Consider the following 24,010-nt stretch of genomic DNA (forward strand, 5'->3'; position numbering starts at 1 on the left):
GTGCTTTTAGTACCATTTTACATTTTTAACAATCAGATGTCGCATACAATTATTTCGTAGCTTAATAATATTAAACCCGATAGATGGCACTTATTTGTAACAACGCCCTCTAACAGTTTCTTAGCACTTTTCTAAATAAGCTATTTTTGTTGAAATCAAAATTATAGCTTAAAGTTCCTCATATGTAATTTGTTACTTAGAAATTTAAAAAATTTTCATATTCAATTAACTAATTATAAATTAAAAAATGTTACTAATAATAAGAAAAGCTGATATAAATATTAATTAATATTTTGCGAAATCCTTTATTCCTTTAACATAGATTTATTTTCTTTAAAAAATTAAATGATTTACCAATTTTTGTGTTTCAACGTCTATTAATTTGAATATAAATATATATAATATTTGTAATACGTTTGGTTAGGGCTTATGTTTAATTAATGTAATTTATAAACAATATAATTTATTTTGAGTTTAATTTCGTTCAACATTATATTTAACAGTATATTTAATGGTAAAAATACTTTTTATAGTATTTTATATGAGTGATATATATTTAATGATTACTTCATCAAATAATTTTATATAATAACTGGGTAAATTATATATCTTGTGTTTAAAAAGTTGTTTCGACATAAATTATTGGTTTTATTTCAGAAATTTTAATTTCCGATACTCACAAAAATATCTACTTTTATTCAAGAGCACCGAGTTTTTCCTGTATATACAGTAACACAATGGTCCAATAGACCTAGGTGGATCCACTAAGGATCGACGGTATAACCTAACCTAACAGCTCCGAAGATAGTCTATATAATTGAGCGATATGTCTATTTTAAATAATTAATCATTGTTTGTTTGAAATTAACAAATAAAATTAATGATTTTATTTACATATATATTCTATTACTAAAAGTAATCCAAAACAAAAAACGACCCAAAGCCCAGCAAAAAGAAAAAATATTTATAGTATCTTTTAATAATATTAATTTTTTTTTGATTTTTAACATCCGTCTTGATGAATGAAAGTGAATTCTTAGCGTTTTTAAAGCTTTTATTACACTTTTATATATTTTTCGACTGCAATTACTTTTGACAAATGATATTTTGTTTTTTACAATTTATTTTAAATTTCATATATTAAATGTAATGTCATTTGTTAGTTGTACCCTCTTGCCTGATATTCTCAAAATTTTATTTATTATTAATCATTTTGTCTTAAAAATGTTTAATTTTTTGCTTTACCTAGCTAAGAAAGTAAGTAAAACTAAAATAAGCAATCTCTAAAAATATATTTTTTCGAATTTGTCTATCTTATTTCTCTAGCTGTTGAATGACATTAATTTCAATTAAATTTTGCAAATACTTTAAAATATTTATGTTGTTACTTCTTGGTAAATAAAGAAAAATTCAAAAAATGAAAAAATCAAAATGTTTACGTTGTACTGCATTTCCGACACAACTGTCAATTTGACATTGTATAATGATTTCATAAAGAAGAGCATTGTAAAAATAAGCGAAACGATAAAAGCATAGAGCAAAAATGTGCGTGGAGAAATTATTAAAAAAGTGATTGTAATATTTACGAAAATTAATTAAAATTGTTAAAAAATTATAATACATTGCTTAAATAATATAATATTGAACAAAAAATAACTAAAAAAACAAATATCTAATAAATATTGTCTTTGAATAAAAGTAGTAAAAATTGAAGGGGTGAAATTGCTGAAATGTAAAAGTGTTTGTGTTAAAAAGTCGTAAGAAAATTAGAAAAGAGGTAGAGGCAAGTGTAATGTGAAAAGTGAAAAAGGGAAATAGAAATACTACCAAATAGATAAAAGAAACAATACGGAAATACGCGTTGTCTTGCTTTTCTGTAGCGGGGTCGAGGAGCAATACATAACAAATGAAAACTGGCATTGCAATGCGTGAAAATATATTAAAATATGAAATAAATTTTTCAATATACAAAATATATTTTTTAAATTATAATAAATGTAAATTTAATAAAGAATTTTATATAAAAATTTTCAATGAAATCAATTTATAAAATTGCGTACATATTAAATATTTAAGAGAATTAAAATAAAAAGTTTATTTTACTTATGCATATATATGTAAATATATATATGTGCATGCTGTTTAATAATGTTGTGTGGATATGAAGAGAAATTTATATAGAAAAAAAATGTAATAACTGAAAATGCAACACTGTTTAACTCCGCCGCTGTCGGCGTTGCTGCTGTCGGTCAATGCACGTCAAAATAAAGAAAATGAAGATGATGCAAAGGCAACAAAACAAAAAAACGTAACGTAAACTTCGGCGTGTTTGTGTGTATGTGTGCAACGCGAAAAAATGAATTAAAGTGCATGCAAAATATAGTAGTAGTAAAACAACAGTAGTGTGATAAAGTGGTGGGTTAAAAAGGGAGTGTCGAAAGCGCTGCGAAAAAGTTTTTAGATTTTTGTGAGTGAAAATGAAAATATTAATTAAAATCTGCAAAACAAATATCATGCGGTTTAATAATTTAAAAATGAATAATATAAATGCAAGGATAAAGAGTGTCCTTTGAGTGATCATATTCATACTAAAGAAAGAAGTGTACAAAATAAAAATAAAAAAAATATAAATAAATAAATTGCTTGCTTTTGAAATAATTATTGGTGATGATTTACATAAATACAAAACGTTGTCTTGTTATCGGCAAATGTTATTAATTATTAAAAAAACAATTCTCGAAAAGCAATTCGATTATTTTATTGATAAACATAAAATTTTTGCAAAATGGCATCCAGTTGGCGTTATGGCAAAAGGAGCAAATATCGTGCCAAAGGTAAGAAGCGTAAATAATTTAAAGTTATTTCACTTCGACTTACAACTAAAGTAAAATCCCGATTCTTGTTTCCTTTTGACTTTATGAGTGCCCTTTTCCTTTGTTTTTTTTTCTTCACTTTCAACACAACACAATAAAACTTATAAAACACTTCACAAAATTTTATTACTTTTAAAATCAAATCAATCACTTTGCCGCCTTAGTTAAATCTCCAGGAATTACGTAGTTTATATAGAACAATATTTAATGTTTAAAAGTGCTTTATAGCACACTTTTATGCGGTACTGAAGCACTTTATTGAGTCATTGTAGTAGTTTAATGCGTTATTGTAGCACTTTTATTTAATATTTTTAGTGAAGTTCATTTGATGGTAAAAGTATTTATAAAATTATAAAAAGTCCTTAACTTTATTAATGAATTATTAATTATAATTATATTATTTAATTATAATAACCCTCAAGATGACCGAAATATCTGTTAATAAAATATATTACATAAATTAACAACTGATATTTTTATAATCTTAATTTTTTTAAGTTTTTTATATTAAAATATAAATTTAAAAATACGATCATAATAATTATGAGTTAATAAAAATATGAGCAAGATGTCCGAATTGATTAACTTTTCAATTTTCTAATGAAATATAATACTCGATATAGCCTCAATATTATCCTCTTCAGTCGCTAATATTTGACTGTAGAATAGTACAATGATCCTGCATTGAAAGAAAAATGTATAGAGATTCGCATTATGTCGAATATGTATACTTTTCAACTTTTATTTTCCAATTGTGAGTTATGAAAGAAAAAGAAAAATATTGTTATTTACCCAAAGAGTGTAATAACGGTGGATACCCACTACCTGAAATGTTTCACCGATAACCTCATATACTTGATTCAAAATTATATTAGCTATCAGACAAAACCAAATGAATATAACGCTTTATAAAGAAAATTATTATTATTATTTCCATACTCTATTAGGAGCTTAATGAGTCTACAAAAGATTTTCGCTGGCTTCTATTTTGTGCTATTGCTCTCAACTCGTTAAACGATTTGTCCGTATCCTGCTAAATTGTTCTTCTCCAGGTCATTGCTGGTCTGCCTCTACGCTTAGTCTGCTATATAGATAATAATCCAGTAAATATTGTATTTAGTTTTTTATTTTATAATTTTTTTAGTATTTAAGTACAAAATAAATAAAAAATTTGTTATAAGAATTTTTAAATAAAAGCGTTTTATATATTTGATTGTCTAATAGTTAATATAATTTTGAATTCAGAACATCTTTAATAAATGTTCTGAACCATATCAATGATACTAACAATCTTTATGCTGTGCTTCAAGATATTACTTGTTTTATTGAAACGATAGAGTGCTTTCAGATTCTAAAATAGGGATATCTTTATTCACAAAGTACTATTAGTTAGTTATCATACTATAAAATTTCTCACAACGAAACCACTTCAAAGAGGTGCGTTCTATAAGAAAGATTGTTGTCTATCTAGCTATCTAAACTGACTTTGAAATTGTGATATAGTTGATAAGATAGAATATACTTCTTAATATAGCTTACAAGTAAGCATTTATAATGATTTAATATACTGATTTAAAGAAATTTGACCCACTTAAAGTGGGTAGTTTTTTTTTAACAACTTTTTCTCTTTGGAAATTTATTTATATCTCCAATTACTACTTTTTTCTTTTATGTTTTTTTTTTTTATAATTCATTCATTAAGTTAATGAAGCATAAACGACTGATATGTTATTATTTTGCTCTTCAACTTCAAGATTATATAGTCTAGGAATGCTGTCATCAGCTAGCTTAATGACCCCATCAACACCCCATTGAAAACGTTAGTAAAATGCGTTCATTGATCACGTTGGTTTTCACAATATGGAAAATGAAAGGAAATCCTAAAGTAAACAGGGCAACAATGGGACAGGAAACAATCTGACTCTGTCATCGACATATGTTCATATTTTTATTATTTTATTTTTATAAAAAATCTTAAAATTACCTTATAACTATAAAGGTATACACATGATCTGATCGTATTGTAATTGATTAAATAACAGAATGGCATCTCGTATTCTTCGGGGGAATCACACTAAAACAGTTGTTTGTAAGACAAACATGGAACAAAACACAGACATAATTTACTGCGTATCAATTACGCGTTTTTCTATGAAACTTCTCTGTATCCACAAAACCAATTGACATTTCTCCAAAAAAAATTTTTGTTAAAACTTCCATTAATAAAAAACGAGACATATACACAATTTGTAATAACAAAAAAAAATAAAATAAATAAAAAATATAGTGTACGAAGCGTAAAAGTAATAAACAATAATAATATTTTCAAGAAAACAAATAAATAAAATATTGTGCTTAGCTTATGTTATGTTGTTTCTGTTTTATTTTTTTATATTATATATCGGTTTGTTTTTTATGAAGTATGGTAAATATACTCCAGTCATCTATCTCTCCGAATAGTTTATTCCTCTGCTTTAAATTTTTTTCCTCTTTTCATTTGTTTATATTGAAATCTTTGTATGAACTACTGTAAATATTCGTATACAAATATTCGAATTATGAAAAACATGTGCCGAGAATAGTAGGCACATAATATATTACCTTATATATATTTACAAATTAACATATATTAAATATGAATATATGATGTAATAATTTAAGTAATTAGAAGTGTGAATTTATTTCTAAAACCTACTATTTAAAGTTGTAAGTAATACCTCAAACATTGTCATAAATAAGTAGTAGTTCTCCAAAGTGGTCAAGTGGTTCGAAATTCGTCACTGCATTCAATAGCAATGAACATGCGGACTTAAAAGTCAATGATAATCAAGCAATTATTGAGCTAGCCAACACTAAAACAATTTACACAAAAAATGAGTTTTGTAGACATATACTTTCTTCTTTTTCTTCTGTTATAAAAGAATAGATTTCGAATAAGTTAAAATGTTTCTTGAAATGAGTTAAATAGTTTTTGTACTAGACAATTTGAGAACAGATATTTCCTTCTTTCTAGTTATTATATTGCCTACAATGTAATGTTCTAGTAATTACAGGAATATTTGTGAATAACATACAAACGAATAACTTTCGAATCGGCGAATGTTTGTTTCTTGAAACTAGTTCTGCATAAAGAAATTTAAAACGAATGATTGAACACAAATTAACCAATAAACAAATGAGTGTCTTGTAAGTTGAGTTATTTGCTGAAGATCTTTTACATGTACTACCATCTATTCCAGAAAGATTAGTGAAAGAATAGTGATGCTGTAGAATAAAAATCTCACCAAGTAGTTAATTTGTTTCTTGTTTATTAAGCATGTCGACCAATGCAATTCTTTTTTTTTCTAACATTAAAATACTTAAAATCGAATCTTTATTTGGAAAAGAGACTGCTTGTTTCGTCTAGCTTGCGCATAATGAAACTCGGCAACGAAAATCAAGTGGTGAACACCGAGTGATCACCACCACACCAGAGAACCCTTGAAGGGGAAAGATCGCTTGAGTAATCTACTTTGCGGTCTCACTCTAACAAGCGTTTTCTGATAAGGGTAGTGATGCTCGAGTGCCATTGGGCACTTGGTGCGACACAAAACTTTTCCCGAGAACTCCAATTGAGAAGAAATTTCTTGGGTGGTCTAACTTGCGAACAGTGGAACTTTTGTACGAATGATGAGTTGCATTGGACATAAATGATAAGCGACTATGGGAAGATAAATATAATCTCATCTAGTACTGTGTAAGTACATACATAAGTTGAACTGATAGACATTGACCTCCAGGCATAGGTTCCTCTGTCCTTAGCGAAAAATAAAAAAATCTGTTTTAAATTATAAATATAAAATAACAAAACATGCTTTGACCATAAATATACTGAATCACTGTCAGCTCTTTACAAAACTATAAAACCTTTATGTTATTCTAGTCTTTTTCATAAGTGCGAATGTTATATCAAAACTTTGCTTATCTGCAAGGAATTTCCGATTAAATTTCGTCATCGAATTTAACGCACCTTACAAAAATAAATTATAAATCTAAAAGAGGTTACGTAGAATTGTGTGGTGTAATTTCTAATTGAAGTTGAGCTGAATCATGCCCTGTCATTGTAGATTTCATATTTTTGCACTAATTAAAGTTTTAGTCATCGACATTACGTATTTAATAGTTCTCCATGTGGTCGGTCTCTCCGAACTCGTTAATTTTCATGTTTATATGCTACACATACGAGTACGTATTCTACGTGTACGAGCGAGTATTCCTCTGTGTTCCGTCCTAGTTTTTTGTGTCATGGAAAATTCACAAATAGAAATTTCGCGTTCAACAATTGTAAAAATTACTAAATAAACAAATTCAAGAAAAATATATGTTTATGATAAAATTGAAGCTAAAAGAAAAAAGCCTTGATTTATGTCCCTGTTCCCGCTCTTAAACGAATATAGTATATCAGCTATTCGCCGCCTAATGAATTTTGCTATTTGAATTTCATTTGAACGAATTTCGGTTGGTTTTGTTTTCTGTGCATTATTGTGATTGTTTAAATTGTTTTATCAAAATAAATCAAAATTTTGAAATTTCTTGAATTTTGTGCAATTTCTGAAAATTCTATAAAGCGTTTTTGTGTTTATGTATATTTTTATATTTCTAAATAAAATCGTATGAGTAATTTGTTTTAGTTTTTTTTAAATGATTTCTAAAGTTGTTTATGTCTGTCTACAAAGCGTTGTGGATTGAGGCGACCGACGACTACTTGCATCAAGAAAGTTTAGAAAATGTACATCGTATTATTTACTCTAATAATATATAAATACATATATTTAGATATAGTCAAATCTTAAAGACTAGTCATTGTCATTGATTGCATGGAATATATATAATTTTAATCATAGAATTGTGAACTAGAATAATATATTCTATTATTATATAGAAGATTCTATAACTAGAATATTATATATTCTAATCTTCAGTATAGAATATAGATGTGATGTTACAGCTGTCATTGCTGCTATCGAAAAGACATCTGCAAAAATGGTCTTAGCGGTGAATGAGGTAGTATTTATCAGCGACTGCTAGAAATGTGCATCACTCGATCACCGAGCTACTAGCTGTCGGTTATACTTTTGAATCTGTGATGGCGCTGTGAACAACGATGTCAGCATGGAGATCAGACAACCCGAATCACAATTGTCAATAGGTGCTACTATGTGCTCAGTAGGCAATTGAAATGTAGAGCTCTCTTTCGATAAACAAAACTTATGCTCTAAAGGTCGTTTATCCTACCTGCACTTCTGTATGGCATAGAAGCATGAACGTTAACAAAGAATGATGAAGCAGCACTGGAAGTATTCGAGAGAAAAGTTCTTCGTAAGATCTTTTATCCTCTACGAGTTGGCGACGACTATCACCGCATCTGTACGAACCACAAGCTGTACAAGCTTTATCACGACATCAATATAACTCAGTGAATTAACGTCTAGCGGCTTCACGGGCTTCACGGGCTTAGTCATGTAGTGAGAATGGATGAATATGCCCTAGCGAAAAAGGTATTTGAAGCGGTAGTTAGAGGAAGAAGGCGTACAGGATCATGTCTCCTGTGAAATGATCAAGTCGATGGAGTACTAACCGAACTTGATGCATGAGACTGGAGAAAGTGCACACGCAACAGAAACGGGTTGTTGTGGTCAAATAAGTATTTATTTTGTATTTATTGTGGCCAAATAAGTATATACTATAGAATATATGTTCCATATTCGATATACATATATTATATAGAATATACCACAATATTCTATATATACTATGTAAAATATAGTACAATAGATCTCATAAATCGCTTTCCTGTGTTTAATTTGTGACTTACTTTATTTAATATTTTTATAATAGAATACCTATAAATGTTAAATAAAGTGTAATTTTTATTATGTTTACAGCTCAAAACTTAACAAATGCTATTATTTCTTTATTATCCAAGTCTGACTCAAGCACTTTATTATATATATAAAATATAATCGTACATCTAATTAAATAAAGTAAGCATTTAATATCTGCAGTAAATAAATTTTTTGTTTAAAAAGTATAAAACAGTTGTATTTTTTATATATTTCATTTTATTTCTATAGGTATTACTAACCTGGTACTACGAATTATAACTATTTTATCTATCTATTTATCAATATGTCAACCTGAAGTGTATATACACATGCCTTTATAGCTCTCTTAAAAAAATATCATATCTTGTATGCAATATTATATATACCTATTCATGATACCTATTCTTCGATTTAGGTATTTCCGTAATTCCAGTAATTGCCGGTTGAGTGTTGCTCGCAACATGTACTCAAAGCGATTTTTATATGACTGTTTATGGAATTTTTATAGGTGCTTAGATAATTTTGAAGTATGTACTTGACTTTTGCTATATTATTGGAATTAGAGTAAAATTGTAGTGTAAAAGTAAACAAAAGTCACATGAGTTCAAGGAATTTCATTCATATAAAATTTAGGGGTCTTTATCTTGGTGATGACAAGTTTTTACTTTTTGTTGACCGTTGAACATTTAGCACCATAAATAATGACTGTTAAAACTACAGTGGAATGTGTTTGTTATATATTTCATAAAAATTATTTAGTAAAAAAAAAAAAAAAATTTGTTAATCTATCTGTTTTAACTATTGTTATTTAATACCAGGATCTTCCAGATCTTCTCGGCACGAATACTCAGTATAATATATCAAGATTATTATGCATAATATTACTAAAACAGACGTGGTATCATATGTATTTTTTCGAATTATTTCCAATTCATAAGAAAAAAAACAATAAAATATTCTGTTTCTAATAAACAAATTATTTAAAAATAGACAATAAAGTTGTAATGTTGCACAACGTTATTATTTTATCGTCTACAGCTTTACACCTTTGTCATATAACATTGAGTAAAAATAGCAAATAAAATTAGCGTGACTTTAGAAAGAATATAAAAATATTTGGTATAAAAAAATATTCTTCTTAGAAGATAGATGTATTAATTAACTGTACTGCTTATATAAAGAAAAATGAATTCCAATAGTCCATAAACAATTTGTATCGCTATACTAATTAAAGACCAGACAGAAAGAAGGAGATTAAAAGAGAGAGTGATTTACGAATAGGGATTTATCGAAACAGGGCGGAATATTTAGAGAGAGGAATTTTTTTGGAGCGAAAAATATTTAAAGAAAGAGATAAATAGACTTGGAGAGAGAGATATATCTAGAGTGAAAAAGATTTAGGGAGAGGGAGAGATTTAATGTAGCATTCGTACATACATACAAAATGCGAATTGTTTGAACAATAAACCAAAAAAGGAATGATTTTAAAATTTTAGCTAAAATTGGCTCTTAAATGTTTTGAACGTCTTTATATACTTTTTGATTTTTTGCGACTCACAGTTTAGGGGGACAAGTAGTTGGGATCAAACATTATTCCATGATGAATTCGCGGATCCTATTAAAGTGGCTGGATTTCTCTGGTTTCATCCAGGTTAGCTTCAATTAAAATTCCACCCATTCTTAATCCACTTAATTGTTCCCAAACAATTCCCTCCACATTCACACATCTTTTACTAACCATATGCTAACCCTATGTAAATGGTTTTATAAATATTTTTATATATATACGACAGATAATCGTAAATATCTCCACAGGTTACCATAACCTGTTACTGGTTACTGGTATTCTTTTTAATACAACATTTGTTTTCTTTTCTCACTCTCATTTATTTAATTTACATTGAAAGCAAAGAATAAATTATTATTTTAATAAATTATTATTATTATTATTATTAAAATAATTATTATTTTGATGTACCCGTGACTCTGTATAACATGACCCTAAGTGTTTTCTCATTAGAAATTTCCTAATCGTGTTTACTGTCGTGTGAATGCGTATTAAATCTTCTTCCTAGGACCACAATTAACTTTACGTATGAGTAGAATAATCTACATGCGAACTTAGTTTTTAAAAATTAAAATTTTTTTTAGTTTCAGTTCTTCAATACATCCTCTTTGCATCTGACATTACTAACTTTTTCTTTATTGATAGAATTCCTAAAAATTCTATATAGGATTTTATATGTAGTTTTATTTAAAATCTATCGATAGTTAATGTCTATCGATAGTCGTCGTAAATCAAAACGTGAAAAATAAATAAAATCAAATTGCTGAAACGAGTTCTTCGAATTAACATTTAATATTTATTATTATACGTAGTTACTTTCTTTAAAATATAATGAGTCACAAACTAAATAAAAAAAAAATGCATAGCACATTGTGAAATGTTTAATAAATATTTGTATGTTTGGCAAAATAAATAAAACACAACTACACAGCACAACCACGACGAACGACCCCAACGACTTAGCGACATACCGGCATACCTTACTCATACGTTCGCAATCATCAACCGGAAATTCCAACAACAAATGTGCCACTACAAAATAAATAGACCATAATGCAAAAACAACAACAACTACTTAAACATTTAACGTCACTTACCAAAACAGAACCTAAATTAAAAAATATAAAAACAAAAACAAAAGCAAAGCAAAAACAACCAAAATTTAAAACTGCAACTACAAAAAAAATAACGAACGAAACGAAAAAAAAATTGCAATGAGGGCATTCGCCTTGAAGTGAAATTTAAATGAGTTTCCGCTCATTTATTTTATATTCGCACAATTTTCCCAAAAGTGCTCTCATCCACAAAAAAAACAAAAATATAAATATAATAAATTTATTTAAAAAACCGTAATGTGTGCGCACTTTATTATTTTACTTCATATTTTTCAAAAAAAAGAAAAAAAACAAAAATAATTTAATTTTCTTAGTTAAATTACTTTAAATAGCCACATTAATTCTTTTAGCCGAGTTATTTTTGGCTAGGAAAGTATTTTTAGCAGCAAAAGCAAATGCAAAACAAGCCGAAATATCAACCGCAGCAGCAGCAATAACAACAACAAGCAATACAAAAACAATGAAAACAACGTCAACATGTACGACAAATTCCGTAAATTTGTTCTGTTCGCGCGCTTATGTGCATGTGTGTGTGTGTGTGTGGGTTCGTTGTTGCTGCTTGTAGAGCTTCCTTTCTTTTTGTTTTGTTTTTGTTTTTGTTTTTGCTTTTACAAAGAGAAGAACTGACCTTATTAATATTAGGCAAAATACAAAGTAATAAAGCAGCCAAAAAATGTGTATGAAAAGTGGAATGATAATAATAGTGTAGTTAAAGGAGAATTGAATAAATCAATTTAAATAAGAGAACAAGAAATCAAAAAAAAAGAATAAGCAGGAATAGAATAGAAAAGTAAAATAATTAGCGTAAATAAAAACGATATAATTTTTTTTTTATTAAAACATTTCTGCAAAATACTAAAGAAAAAAAGTGTCATCTAATGGGATTCACAATAGGTCCACCTGTCTCAAGTGTATTGTGTTATAACAACATTGTGGGCATTAAATAACCCACACATCACTCAATGAGTTTCCGGTCTGGCTAAGAAAAACAAAATTTTTTTTTTTATTTATAAATTCGGCTTTAATCGTCAATGTAATCTCCTACAAGTTTTATACAGCCATTTCAATGCGCCTTAAACTTGTCAATGCCTTTTGTGTAGAACGATTTGTCTTTGCTATTAAAATCGATCTCAGTTCTGGTAATCTCTTCTTCTTTATTAGAACTAAGTTTCTTTTTTTTTTTGAGCATCTTTTGTGAAGTCTATAAAAATCACTAATAGTTGAGAGCTAGATCTAGAGTGGGTGGTGAATAGAAAAGCAATTCGGAGCCTAATTCTTTTACTTGAGCCATACAGTACGTTTTTCTTTTGTATGTGTGGTCATGTTTTCGAGATTTTTGCACTCAATAGATTCATTAATGCTATATAATATTCACTATTGATAGTTCTAACTTTTTCAAGGTCCAAACAATACTATACGTGTACGTAAAAACGGATACCATACCCTCTTGTCAGCTGACTTTTGAGTTTTAGTTACTTTAAACAATCTATCCACTGATATCCAGTGATGATCTTTTTGATTCAGGCCTGTAGTAGTCATAAATTGTTGCCAATAAAAGAAATCCCCTATAATATTGTACGTACTCAGCCTTTGGATATCTGAAAGGTATTTGCTACCCTTCAAAACTTCACTTCACAATATTTTATAACCATTTTGTGGAATCTTTATGGTTCCCGAACAAGTGCCAATTTTGGGCGACCAAAATGCTCAGTATCAGTCCATAATAGTTAATTTTTCTGGTGTAAAAAGCTCTTTTTGGTTTCGATAGTATAATTTCCCGATTAAATAAAAATTATTTAATCAATATGAAATTGTTTTTAAACCATTATTTCTGAAATTATAAAACGCATTTATTTTCTTTATTTTTTTTTGCTTTCAAATCTAGTACTTAATATATAGTTTTTCAAGAAATTTTTTGGCATAATGGTATATTTATTCGTCAATTATTTATTATTTCTTGATATTTTTGTGAAATCTTTCTTTTTTATTTTTCGCGTGTTTGGTGTTATTGGTAAGAACTCTCCTTGCTTATTTACTATATGATGTACTATGTTATATTAGTATATTTATATACTAATATATATTATGTATATTATATACTAATATATATTATGTATATTATATAATTTTATCAATAACTCAAATTATGTTTACTAAACACTGATTAAATCAATAAATTTTATTAATTTAATTATGTAGGAGAATATACACTACACCACATTTTTTTCCAATTTTAGTGCTGTTAAAAGACAATTTATATTCTTTTTTTTCTAGTTTCTTTGGCTTTTAGAGCTTTTATTTGATACTTAATTGTTTATTCTTTTCTTCTTTTTCGCTAGAGCTATTAATATTTTATTTATTTTATTTATGTATTTATTTGATCTAAGTTAAGCTTCGATTTGAGGAGCACAAATATAATTTTAATAATTGATTACCCTGTAACATGAACAACATATTGAGCATGGTGTATATTGGTGTGGCTTTCACCAGCAATCGTTATTACGATTAACGGGTAAATCTTGTTAGTATATAGTATTAGATTTGTCCAATAAGGTGTTCATAAGGCTACCTAGCTTTTTCCTTGTGGATCAGGATGAAATCGGATTGATTGTTTTGTGAATTATAAAAAGCGGCCCGACACTTGGTCCAAACATGGAGTCCATACATTATCTTATTTCAGGCAAAATACGGATGCTGTTTATTAGCTCTAATAATTATTACTGTTAATATTTTCAAAATTTCATCTACGTTAGTGACTTAAAGAATGAAGTATTATCTTAATGTATCGAGCTATCTACAGTTTCCTTTTTAATTGCTTTATTGGAGCGGTGACTGTGTGACTTTAATAAAAGCTGATATATCATTTTTTTATTCTCAGAATCGATAATATTTTGGCTGTTTATAATCTTAATAAAACGAACCTTTAGCAAGTATATAGACGAATCTTGTTTACTCTTTCCTGATTTTATTTGCAATTATTTACACAAATAAGACGTTGAATGAATGAAAAAGGCATTTTCGATGAATGAAAGTTCAATATTTATTTTAAAAATTGTATTTTTACTCGAATTTTGGTTGTCGTTGTTGGTATTGCTGTTGCTGTTGTGGCTGCTGCTGATGTTGTTACTGTCGTAACAATTCGCTTTGCAATTGATGACAACATTCTTTTTGCTGTTGAAATTCCAATTAGTCTGGGGATTTGCAACTAAATTTAAATTCTGTTTGTATATGTTGAGAACTACTAAAAAAAATTGTTCTGATGTTGAAGACATCACATACATGGCATTGTTAAGATGATATTTTTGAGAAAAAAACTTGTTTTTCTGTTCCTACGACAAATATTTTAAAAGTTGACTAAAACAAAACAATTTATTCCAGAATAAAATTGAAAAAATTAAATTTTTTATGATAAACGCATCGCCACCAAAAATATCTTAAACTTTGATCAATGAATACAAAATGCTAAATAATAAAACATAACAAACATATCGAGTAGATGATATACAACTTTTAGTAGAACAGAAACTCTCTTAGTCTGGAATAGAAACCAAAATTTTATTTGTATTAATTTAAAATAATTATCCCATAAATTCTATCAATATTAGATTGGAACCCATTTTAATATCATAAATCAAAGCATCGGTGAAAATATAAGAAATCATAGATTGGGTTAGAATATAATGAGCGTTTCAAATAGGCATACGGGATATTATAATAACATAAGCCAAAGAAAAAATTTAGATCAGAACAGATAAACACTCTTTTTTGCTGCAAACTAACTCTCACTAAACAGAATAAAGGCCAAAGTGTCAAGTGTTTAGGTACATCAAAAGGCGATAACTTCGGTTCAGTAAATTCCTTGTGGCCTACATTCAAGTTAGACAGTTATTAAAAATGTCACTAGAGGTCTCTTTCACTAGTGACAAGACGAGATGACAGTTTGTCTCAGATAGACCCATCTTCTTAGAATGGTAGCACAGGCTATTATGACACTTTATATAACCTGTTATTTGTGAATACAGACATATGACAAAACTAAATGGTTACATGATATCGGAACAATAGAGCATAAATACCCTATGTCTGTATGAATAAAAAAGCTTTCTATTATCGGCACTGTCGTAAGGTGTATTTTTTTTTGTGTTAGAAGGTGTGCCTGACTTTTTTGTAGTTTACGGACTAAAACCCGCCTCTTCTTCTTCAGGATAGGCCGAACAATGCTGTCGTACCTTCATTTTTTTAATGATATTCTCGAAGGTGATGTAACCTAGTAGTAACATAGTAGTCAATCTTTTCGAAGTTCTTTCTGTCGACGATTTAACATCCGAGATTAGGTTTGTTGCCAATCTTTCTCTTGAATCGGAGCTTTATTGTTCTTGCTAAATCCTTATTGTAGTCAATCTTTTCGAAGTTCTTTTTTTTCCATAATTTTATATTCGAGATAAGCTCTGTTGTCGAAATTTCTCTTGAATCGGAGCTCTATGTTCTTGCTAAATCTGGACGTTTTGTTGTCTTATGTATTGAAAGTTGTGTAAAAGGTATTGGAGTAATTAAAAAGCTCTATCAAATTTTTATATATTATTTTTTATTGATATACTTTAATTATCGATTTTATATTTTTCAAATAGAATGAGCAAATATATAAATGTGAGTATTAACTTCAAAGACCCATCTTTCTTCTTCGCAACTTTAATAAAAATACTAAAAGCAAATCAATTTCAATTATAAATTGTTTTTTTCATAATATTTACTATACACTTTCGAATATATAGTAGTAATTAACAGAAATATCTGAAAATAATTTTAACTTAATAATTTGCTTCGTTCAAAATGAATAAAACATTTTAAAAGCATTTCTATTTGTTTTTACTTAATTTGCTTACATGAATGCATGTAGGTATGTATGTATGTATTTATACGCGTAGTGTGATCGTCAAAGTTCTCGTGGCTTGCATTTCACAAGTGTCTCGGTATGCATCATTGACGTCATTCATGCACTCGATATCAGTTGTTTACCTCAATGGCTCTGTCGATCCATCCATCCGTTAATCCTACTAAACAGTTAGACAAGCTAGACCAGACCAGACCATAGCATACCATACCAGACCAGACGCGATGAATGCGCGATAGCTACCTCGAGTGCAGTCAGACATGTGCATGACCAAAAGCAAAAACAAAAACAAAAATAAAAACAAACCAACACAATCAATTCAACGTCGTCGCATGCCTTTATTAAGCAGTATCACGTGCACGGTACTCACTCGCCCCTTACTCGTACGAGTATCTAGATACATTACACTCGTTGCTGTTTTCATTTGACGTTGCTGTTTTTAAAAATATTTGCATTTTCTATTAATGATATTATAAACAGAAAATAATTTTAAGTAAACAACATTTATTATTTGCACCAAATTTTCTAAGTCCATTGACTTGGCACGGTATTTGGTTAAACTTTTTTCTACTATAAGAGCCAAAAATATTTTAAATCATGTGAAAACTCTATTAATAATGTTTTTTACATTTGTAATAACATATTACTTTCAATACCCTATACACTGTTGAAGGGTGTGTTAGGTTTGTTAAGAAGTTTGTAACGTAGAGCAACGTAACGTTGAACACTATGCATTATATTCCTTGTGATCATGAGGGGAATGATGTTCACAGTTTCCACATTTAATTTCTTTCATAAAAATCGTGTCTTTCTGCGAGATCTTGAGAATTTGAAAATATTAAATATTAATCGGAGTCATGGTACAATGTCAAAAACTTAACGCACATTTAAAAAGGTCAAAAAATTGACCTAATTGTTCGGATCAACAATAGAAATGCTAAACAGATTCGTAGTTGAAACAGATCTGAACAAAGACTTATCACTAGTGTCTTAAAGATACACCTTTCAAAGATAGGATTAAATACATTGGATCCCGTAGATTCTGTTACTTATGTCTTGCAATTATCAAGAATTGGGTTCTGAACCTTTGGAATCCTAAACTAAAGAATATTTTTAGTTTGATATAAGTTAAGTTAGTTTATTATATATTGCTTATATAATATATTTTAACTGATAATATATATGTAAAAGTAAAATGTTCATTTTAAAATTGTATATTTAATATAATTTTTATGAAACGTTTATGAAATGTCTCCATAATTACAAGTGAATTTTTAAATGCTGCTAAAATCTGCGACTCTGCGGAATAGAAACTATTTTGCCAAATATGTTTGACTAATATGCTTAAATAGAAACTTACCGGCTATCGGTATAACCTATATTAAATTGTCTTATATCATCAATTACAGTCGTGATTATAAACCAGTTAAATTCATAATAAAGTTTCGTTGCGAAGTACTCCATCGCATAATCGCTTCTAATGAGTTCATACACAGAAGGCACGCAAGACCTTTTTGGAAATTTAAAATTTTCCTAGAATTTCCCAATACGAATATATACATAGAATTGCACAGAAACACTATATTTACATATTGAATAAAAATATAAAATTGCATTGTAACATACTTTTATATTCTTCATGTACGACAGTGTTCTATAACAATATTATCTATAACAATATACATATAATATATATATATATAACAATATACATTCTAAGGACTCAAATAAAAGAGTCGACATATCGACATATCTGCAATAATTTATTTATTGTACGTAAACCTAAAATCAATTTTAACTTTGGTTTTTATAACCTGAATTTGAATTTAGAACCTACACCTGGTTTTACGATTTCTATATATTATGTTTTTTATATAATGTTCGACCCGCTTTCAACTCATTTCAACATCACATCACTTATCTCTCAACCGTTCTTATTGTTTTTGAAAACTCTTCTTGTTTTTATAATATTATTATTATCTAACAATTGTTTAAGATTTTAACATAAATTTTGTAGACCACGTGATAGTGATTTTTAATGAATTTTTTCGAAAAGAAATGTTGTCAATCTATAATCGGGGTACTGGCACTCTAAATATGTGGTTTTGTATATGGAACCCAGGCTTCTTTTTTATTATAGGATTAAATCCTATTTTGTTACAACAATTGAATTGAATATATTTATGTAGACTAAAATCGAATGCTATTGATGCTGTTATTCTGCGTGAAGTAGGTCGCCTGAGCCGTTATTCATAGAATCAGATTAGATTAGGAGAAAGATATAGATTGATATTAAAGCTGGAAAGATTATGTATAATGAATTCTGATTCTTTGCATCGTTCAATTATTCTAAAGCTTTTCAATAGTATGTTATTTTAATGTATGGTATATAAGTAGATCTTGTCCTACTATCCTACTTATAATCTAACTAAATAATATTGTATAATTTATTTATTTTTTTTAATATTACTAGGTTTTACCTAGATATATATTCCCATAAGGGCATATTTGTGTTAGTATAAATCCTTTATTTTATTTTATTCCTGGCAATATATTTTAAAATTCATCTATATTATATTTATCTTTATATGAGTACATCAAACATCCATTAGAGTATATAGAATATATCATCAGAATAAAAGTCGGATATTTACATTTCCTTAATTTGCCTTCCTTTAAATTCCATGACGTTGTCATTCCCTGCCTTCGCATGTGTGTGTGTCTGAGTTTCGCTTTTCATGCTTTTGTAATGCACACTTTCGCAGCAGTTTTGCCTGTGGTTAGGCAAAATGTAGGTTTGCATTTTGGCTTGGTCCTGCCTCAACATATTTTAATTTGCTTGAGTCCTTCTCGATATTATTTTGTGTGTTGTTGCACTTTTGTGCTTTTTCTTGTCGGTCGGCAGTGGTGGTTGCGGCATCTTGTGTGTTGCACATTCTGTTGCATATGCATGAAGTTTATGCTGTACGGTGTACACTGTACACTGTGTAACATGTATGGATTTGCTTGCCCTGCCCTGCCGCATGTGCTGTGCGCAAATTATATTCCTCTTTGCCCTGGTTTTTGACCGATTTTCAATGTTTTCGCACTCTCTCTGTAGCAGCGCGCAGTTTTCGGTTTGCATTTCACTTTTTTTTTCTTTACGTATCGTTGCACTTCACCTAAACCTGCTGCTTGCCTTACTGCCGCCTGCCTGCCTCCCTGCCTCTCTGTCTTATATGTAATCTGTTGTCTTTGCCGAGGTGTTAAACATGGTGTAAAATTTGTGCTTTGTGTGGCTTGTCATTTGCTTGTTATCTTCGGTGTTTTGTGTTATTAAACGATTTTCAATGATTTTTTACACTTTTTTATTATGTTTTTTTGCCGCTTAAGTATCACATATTAAATTTCATCATATGCGGCTTCTTGTTCTTTTCCCTTTTATATTGCCCTGCAAAAATTTTTTCACACTTTTATTGTTTTTCTCGTCTCATCATCATCATCTATTGTTACGTGTTATTATATTTATTGACCTCCGTCAATGTGCATATTGGTATTTTTTTTATTTTATTTATTTTTTTTTTACCCCATTCAAATTAAAAACTGCAAAAATGTTTTTCATATCTCTATCAGTTCCAGCTCCCCTTGCATTATTATGAAATAAATACTTAAGTACAAAATGCATCTTAACTTGAAAATATTTTCAATTGGATTTTAAGAAATACATAGCCATTTCGAACCCTTTTTATTTACATGCAGTTCAACAATTTCTGAAACAGTCGCACAGTGTGGCAAAAACAGAAAATAACCGATCAAAATTCTGTATTTTCTGAACCAGTAAAGATTTTTAAATTAAATTTGCTCTATATCACGTTTCTAGATTTGGTTCTATACATAAGAAAGAATATATAAATTATAGAACAAAAAATGCCTCTACAAACAGAATAATATTGAAATATAACAATTAAAAATAATACAAATATAATTAATTAATTCAATTATTATTATTTTTATTTTATAATAGGTTATGAATGCGCCCCGACCTAAAAGATCTATTGTGCGCCTTAATTCAATTACTCTACAGTTGGTTTATGATTTCGTTCTAATATAAATACAGCAAGTGAACTTTTTACTTTCACAACAAATTAACAAAATTCTAGAAAAATGTTAGAAAATAAAAGTGAAGTACGGTTTTGGGTCAGTTGGTTAAGGTGCGCTGACTCTTAGCTTCAAATTTGGCAGGACACGAGTTCGATTCCTGGTAATTGCAGTGTCAAGACATTATTTACGCTGACTCTAAGCTTTAAATTTGGCAGGATACGACTTCAATTCTTGGTACTTGCAGCGTCAAAAAATTATTTACGAATAATTAAATACAAGAATTATTTCCAAGACTACTGTTAATGGGTATTTGGCAATACTCAAAAGAGCTGCGTGGTCAGCCAAAAAATTCAATTAATTAAAATAATATAAAATGAATTTTTGTTGTTGTAGTTCACTAATGTTCGAAAAACCACTTTAATAAAATTTCCTTAAATATAAATTTTGTACTAAGGCAATAAATATAAATAATATAATAAAAATAAAAACTTTTTCTTGACGATAATAATGGGTGTTTCAGTGGGTGGTAATCAAAAGCCGTTATCCTGTAAAATTACTTACTTGGTTAAGTTTATAGATTTGTTAGATTGGTTCCTTTCACAAATCTAACAAATTAGAACGGTGGAGTTGTACTTTTTAGTGTTGTTCGTACGCTGTCCTAGTCTGCATATGAATAACACTAAACCGTAGTGTCTGAACGGGTCATTATTTAAAGCCAAGTGTGTGTTTGGTACAAGGTCACCATTCCAACCTAATCTAGTAAATTAAAGATTAGTTTAAAAATTAAGTTTATTTTCTAAAAATTAAAGATTATATGAATTTTATGTTCCTGATCATAATTTTGTCTTCATATATTATTTCATTGCTTCTTCAGTATTTCTAATTTTTTGTTGGAGGTTTTTAGTCTTTGTTAATCTTTTTACTGCTCTTCTACTGGTATTCGTATAAAATGCCGATTGCTTTTTAAGTTCTTTACTTTATATCTTAGATCATATTAAAGATCTTATAACAGATAACATAACAGATAGAGTAACTCTAGACAAAAATTTATATAAGATCTTTGATAAGAACTTGAAAAAGTTCATATCTAGAGTTACTTTAACTATTATATTATGTTGTTCCTTATAAGCAGAGTTCAAAATATTCGTTCAGAGTATTAATAACTATAAAATGAGTACTTTAAATGACGTCTACTTAATATACTACCTTAATTTTAAGTTAAAAAAATTTGACATACTTGTACCCACCTTCCTTTTTACGTTCACCCTTAACATAAATATATTTTAAATTAATAAAACAACTTACTTTTTGCGCTGTGAACTTATGTCAGTTCATTATGTGGAAGTGGAAAATTCACTAATAAAATCTACACGGTTCTCTTCAGATGTTATCGTTTGCCGCATTTATTGAATTTAAAATTTAATTATTCATATTACTGGCGCTTGTTTCCACTATAATTACTTAATTTTTTTTTAAATGGAAACATTAAAATTCTGCCGCGAACTCGTTAGAATATCCGTATCCGATGAATTATTCATTTTGCTTTAATTGCTCTTATAATTCTCTTATTGCAGTTCCACAAGATCCCGAAGATGATTATGCATTGGACCCCAAAAAATCACCAGCTGAAAATGTTTACGACATCTACCAAGCGTTGTGTTGCCGTGACACACGCGATACCAAGCGCCTGTATTTGCTTAATGCGCTGGCTACGCTATGCCAACAACAACAACAACATGTGCAATCGCAACACCTGTCTAGAAATACTTTGGGATTTACCACGGAAGAGTTGCTGTATTGGTAAGGATTATACTAATCTTAAATAATTAAAGCCGTCTCAGGTTCACAATAAACAGTTAATATGCAATTTTAATTTTTCTTGTAAATATTTCAGCTTGAGTGCCTGCATGGTTCACAGTTTCACACAGGTTCGGGCTGCTGCTTTGCGTACCATACGGTATTTGCTGACATCACCGAAAGATATAAAACTTTTCAACTCAATGCAAATGCAACATTTGCTCTGTCGTTCCATTGATATAGTCTTAAGAAATGATGACGAGCGGGTGCAGGCATTGAAATTGGTAATTTTACCATATATATAGTTTTTCAAATAACAGACAGTAAATGAAAGCAATTTATTTTTTAGATACGTAAAATGTTATCATTATCACCGGACGATATCAGTCCTGTATTAGTGCGCTGCTTAGTGTCACTAGCTGATAGTGGCATCGAAGATGGTGATAATTTGTTGCGTGTGTGTTTGGCGATACTCTGCGAATTTGGAGTACTTAATCCCACTCTACTCATTATTTGTGGTGGAGTTACTTCCATTACGCGTAACGTTCTCGAATGTCATAATCCTCGTATTGCCGAGAGTCTTTGTGGTGTTTTACTATATTTATTGGAATGGCCTCAAACGAGAAATATATCAGGTGTACGTTTGGATTGTTTAGCTGCACCTTACTGCGACTTCACATATCGCTTAGGCATTATGGATAAAAATAAGTAAGTAATAAAATCACTTTGTAATCACTGTGAAAATCTTTTCTTACATTACATATATAATATATTTTTGCTTAGGACAATAGTTTCTTCTGTTACCACATTAATTTTCCTTATCCTTATAATTTTCCATCCCATATTTCCTTCTCTGTCTTAAATAAAACTAGCTTGGGTTATTATGAAGGAATCTGAAGGAAATTAGTCAAATAGAGCATGAGAACAGATGAACGAAGTCAAGTGGATTAATACTGCAGTTTTATCACATATTGAGAATTGACTCATTTATGCATAATGTGGCTATATCCTGACATCAATTGCATAAAAAAATGTCTTTCTTTCCTGAAGATATCAAGCGTGGATCTGTTGAAAACTTTGCTTTTGTGCAGCTGTGGTTCAATAGACTTAAATTACTGAGTCGCATAGGGCATGAGAACCGATGAGCGAAGTCAAGTGGATTAATGCTGCACTTTGTCACTCATTGAGAATTGAGTAACTATTTAGAATGTGGCTATATTCTGGCATCAATTGGGATAGGATGGTTCTTGTCGCACAAAGAAAGCGTCTTTCATTCCTAAAGATATCTAGCACGGACCTGTTGGATATTTTGTTGGTGTGCAGCTGTGGTCTCGAAAATAATTGTTTCTCAAGCATATACTCATTCTCAATCATTATTCTCAATATTACCTACTTTTATTTTTTAAATAAAAACTTTATATCTTCACGCAATAAAACGTTTTGTTTTTTCTTTTCCTTTTTCAGAGATGCACATGAATTGCGGTATACTAGTTGTCGGTTAGCGTTACTCTCAGTTTTACGCAGTTGGACTGGGACTATTGAATTCTGTGATCCAAGTAAACGTTCAGGTTTGAAAGCAATAGTTGAAGCTTTGTATCTTAATCAGATCGAAGTGAGAGTAAGTAAAAAAATATGGTATAACAATTATATATATGTTGTTTATACATATATCTCTCTCATTATAGAAAGCAATATTGGATTTGTTATGTGAATTATTGGGTCTTCCAATACCGATATGGACTGATGAGTATGCACTGGCACTTCAGACGGTTGATCCATCTGATTTCCAAGTAATTAATATTATTTTATTATCAATATTTTGA

At 29.1% G+C, this 24,010-nt stretch overlaps 1 protein-coding gene across 1 annotated transcript in view; it reads left to right on the forward strand.

Moving 5' to 3' along the window:
• Positions 1 to 2,099: 2,099 nt before the first annotated feature.
• LOC119671038 (rapamycin-insensitive companion of mTOR) overlaps positions 2,100 to 24,010 on the forward strand; it is a 28,922-nt gene continuing 7,011 nt past the window's right edge. Inside the window, exons 1-6 of the mRNA XM_038081528.1 lie at positions 2,100 to 2,834; positions 21,965 to 22,190; positions 22,285 to 22,471; positions 22,537 to 22,895; positions 23,652 to 23,805; positions 23,873 to 23,977. Coding sequence (XP_037937456.1) covers positions 2,786 to 2,834; positions 21,965 to 22,190; positions 22,285 to 22,471; positions 22,537 to 22,895; positions 23,652 to 23,805; positions 23,873 to 23,977 — 1,080 coding nt within the window. The 5' untranslated portion in view covers positions 2,100 to 2,785. The remainder of the gene's footprint in view (positions 2,835 to 21,964; positions 22,191 to 22,284; positions 22,472 to 22,536; positions 22,896 to 23,651; positions 23,806 to 23,872; positions 23,978 to 24,010) is intronic.

The sequence above is a fragment of the Teleopsis dalmanni genome, chromosome 1 (genome assembly GCF_002237135.1).
Source record: "Teleopsis dalmanni isolate 2A chromosome 1, ASM223713v2, whole genome shotgun sequence".
Taxonomy (NCBI): domain Eukaryota; kingdom Metazoa; phylum Arthropoda; class Insecta; order Diptera; family Diopsidae; genus Teleopsis; species Teleopsis dalmanni.